Consider the following 2406-nt stretch of genomic DNA (forward strand, 5'->3'; position numbering starts at 1 on the left):
AATGAGCCCTTACACCATAATAAATCAATGATGAGATATTACTTTAAGACCCTAGAATACTTGTTTGTTTTTCCTACACACATTTCTATTTTATTGTGACAAAGGGGAGATTGACATCTTCACCCCAGGAATAACCAGTAAAACTTATCCCCCAAAACATCCAGGGACTGAACCATCAACAAAGGGGCACACATGGTTCCAACCACATATTTGGCAGAGGAAGGCCTTGTCGGACATCATGGGAGGAATGGTCCATGGTCAGGTAAAGGCTTAACAGAGGCCCCAACAAAGGGAATCTGAGGGGGAGGGGAGACATGGGAGTGTGTTTGTTGGGTGGAACAGCATGTACTTGGAGGAAGGGGAAGGAGTAGGGGCAGTGGTTGGTGATCTTATGGGAGGGGGGATATCATTAAAAAAAAACTAAGGAAAGAAAGAAAGAAAGGAAGAAAGAAAGAAAGAAAGAAAGAAAGAAAGAAAGAAAGAAAGAAAAGAAAGAAAGAGAGAAAGAAAGAAAGAACACTAACTTGGATGTATGGCAAGGTGGGGAAAATCCAAGAGGAATTGGGGGAAGGGAATGAGTATGATCAGAATATACAACAAAATTATCAAAGGAGTTTTTAAATATATTATGTATATTTATTCTATACTTTCAGCACATGCTTTGAACTGAAAGCCTACTTTATATGTCTACATATCCAGAATAATATAAAGATTTCTTAGGGAGCTGCTGGAGTCAGCTCCCTACATTAAAAAAATAATGCCCTAAAAAACATAGTTTAAAAAAGTTTTGTGTCAGAAAAAAAAATTAAAAGAACAAAGTAAAACGTGGCATGAATTTTTAGATTTTATATCAAAACAAATAAAAAGGAAGAAATAAAAGGAGGCAAAACACTAATCCACCGTGGCCTGCACAGTTCAGGTGGCAACCCTCCCCCTGGGCATCACAGATGAGGCTTCCGGGTCCTGTTACTTGTGAGGTCTCTTGGATGTTTAGTTGGTGTCCATCATGGCTCGATAAGCATCCAGCTGTGCGTCCAACTCCTCTGCAGTAAGCTGCTGCTTCGAATTGCTGCTGGCCCCTCTACCTCCTCCCCTGTAGCCTCCACGTGTCCATCTCCTGGTGCCTCCACCGCCAAAACCTCTAGAGCCAGGGTTTCCTGTCATGCCCCTTCTGTTCATGCTTTGTGCAGGTCTTCCTTGCATACCAAACTGTGAGGTGACAAGCCGGATCTTCATAGGGTGGCAATCCAGAGGGACATCATTGTACTGTTTCATAGCCTTCAGTGCATCTGCTTTGCGTTCGAAGTGCACATCTGCTTTGCCCAAACTTTGTCCAGAGCGATCATAGCGCACAGAGGCTTTTTTCAACCTCCCAAATTCAGCAAAGAGTTCCTGAATATCATCATCAGACACTCGGAAATCCAGGTTTGACACAAGCAGCTTCCCACTGGTCTCCTCGCAGGCTCCACCCCTGAAGCCACTGTGGAATGGACCATGCTGCCACTTGTCCTGAAGTTGATTCACTCTGCTGTATGGTGCCAGCAGGTTCCTCCTGCTGTGGGCGAAGGCACGCCAGTTCCTCCTAGGCCAGCAGCCGGGTTTTACCCCTGTGGTGGACTGCACTGCTTCCCGGCCACCCTGGGATCCAGCTCTTCCCCTACCCCGGCCTCTGCCCAGGGCCTGGCCCCGACCCTGACCCCAGCCCTGGCCCAATCCCTGGCCAAGGCCCCATGCTAGAGCTCCTTGCTGACTATGGTTCAGCTTGATGATGTCATCCAAAGACATGTCCAATTTGTCTACCATAATGAGCACAGGTTCGGGCCTCAGATCCAGGGTACCTGGATTGAAAACAAAATTTTAAACTTGTCTTAACCACTCCTGGGCATATACGCAGAGGATTCCCCAGCATGTAATAAGGATACATGCTCCACTATGTTCATAGGAGCCCTATTTATAAGAGCCAGAAGCTGGAAAGAACCTAGGTATCCCTCAACAGAAGAATGGATGCAAAAAATGTGGTATATATACACAATGGAGTACTATACAGCCATTAGAAACAATGAATTCATGAAATTCTTAGGCAAATGGATGGAGCTGGAGAACATCATACTAAGTGAGGTAACCCAGTCTCAAAAGATCAATTATGGTCTAAACTCAGTAATAAGTGGATATTAATCTAGAAAACTGGAATACCCAAAACATAACCCACACATCAAATGAGGTACAAGAAGAACAGAGGAGTGGCCCCTTGTTCTGGAAAGACTCCATGTAGCAGTATATGGCAAAACCAGAACAGGGAATTGGGAAAGGGTAGGTGGGAGATCAGAGGGAGGGAAGGGGGCTTATGGGACTTTTGGTGAGTGCTGGGAGAGAGAAGAGAAAATCATTTGAAATGTAAATAAAAAA

General features: G+C 44.9%; 1 protein-coding gene across 3 annotated transcripts; it reads right to left on the minus strand.

Moving 5' to 3' along the window:
* Positions 1–990: 990 nt before the first annotated feature.
* LOC127682373 (THO complex subunit 4-like) lies at positions 991–1803 on the minus strand. Of its 3 annotated transcripts, none has more exons than XM_052178740.1 (2): positions 1752–1803; positions 991–1607 (listed from the first exon to the last, which is right to left on the minus strand). In XM_052178740.1, the coding sequence occupies exons 1-2, from the start codon at positions 1801–1803 to the stop codon at positions 991–993; spliced, it is 669 nt and encodes a 222-aa protein (XP_052034700.1). The 3 variants fall into 3 exon arrangements, with proteins under 3 accessions (XP_052034700.1, XP_052034699.1, XP_052034698.1); XM_052178739.1 differs by having other exon boundaries at positions 991–1680; positions 1741–1803; XM_052178738.1 differs by having other exon boundaries at positions 991–1803.
* Between the last annotated feature and the right edge of the window lie 603 nt (positions 1804–2406).

This window comes from Apodemus sylvaticus, chromosome 4 (genome assembly GCF_947179515.1).
Source record: "Apodemus sylvaticus chromosome 4, mApoSyl1.1, whole genome shotgun sequence".
Taxonomy (NCBI): domain Eukaryota; kingdom Metazoa; phylum Chordata; class Mammalia; order Rodentia; family Muridae; genus Apodemus; species Apodemus sylvaticus.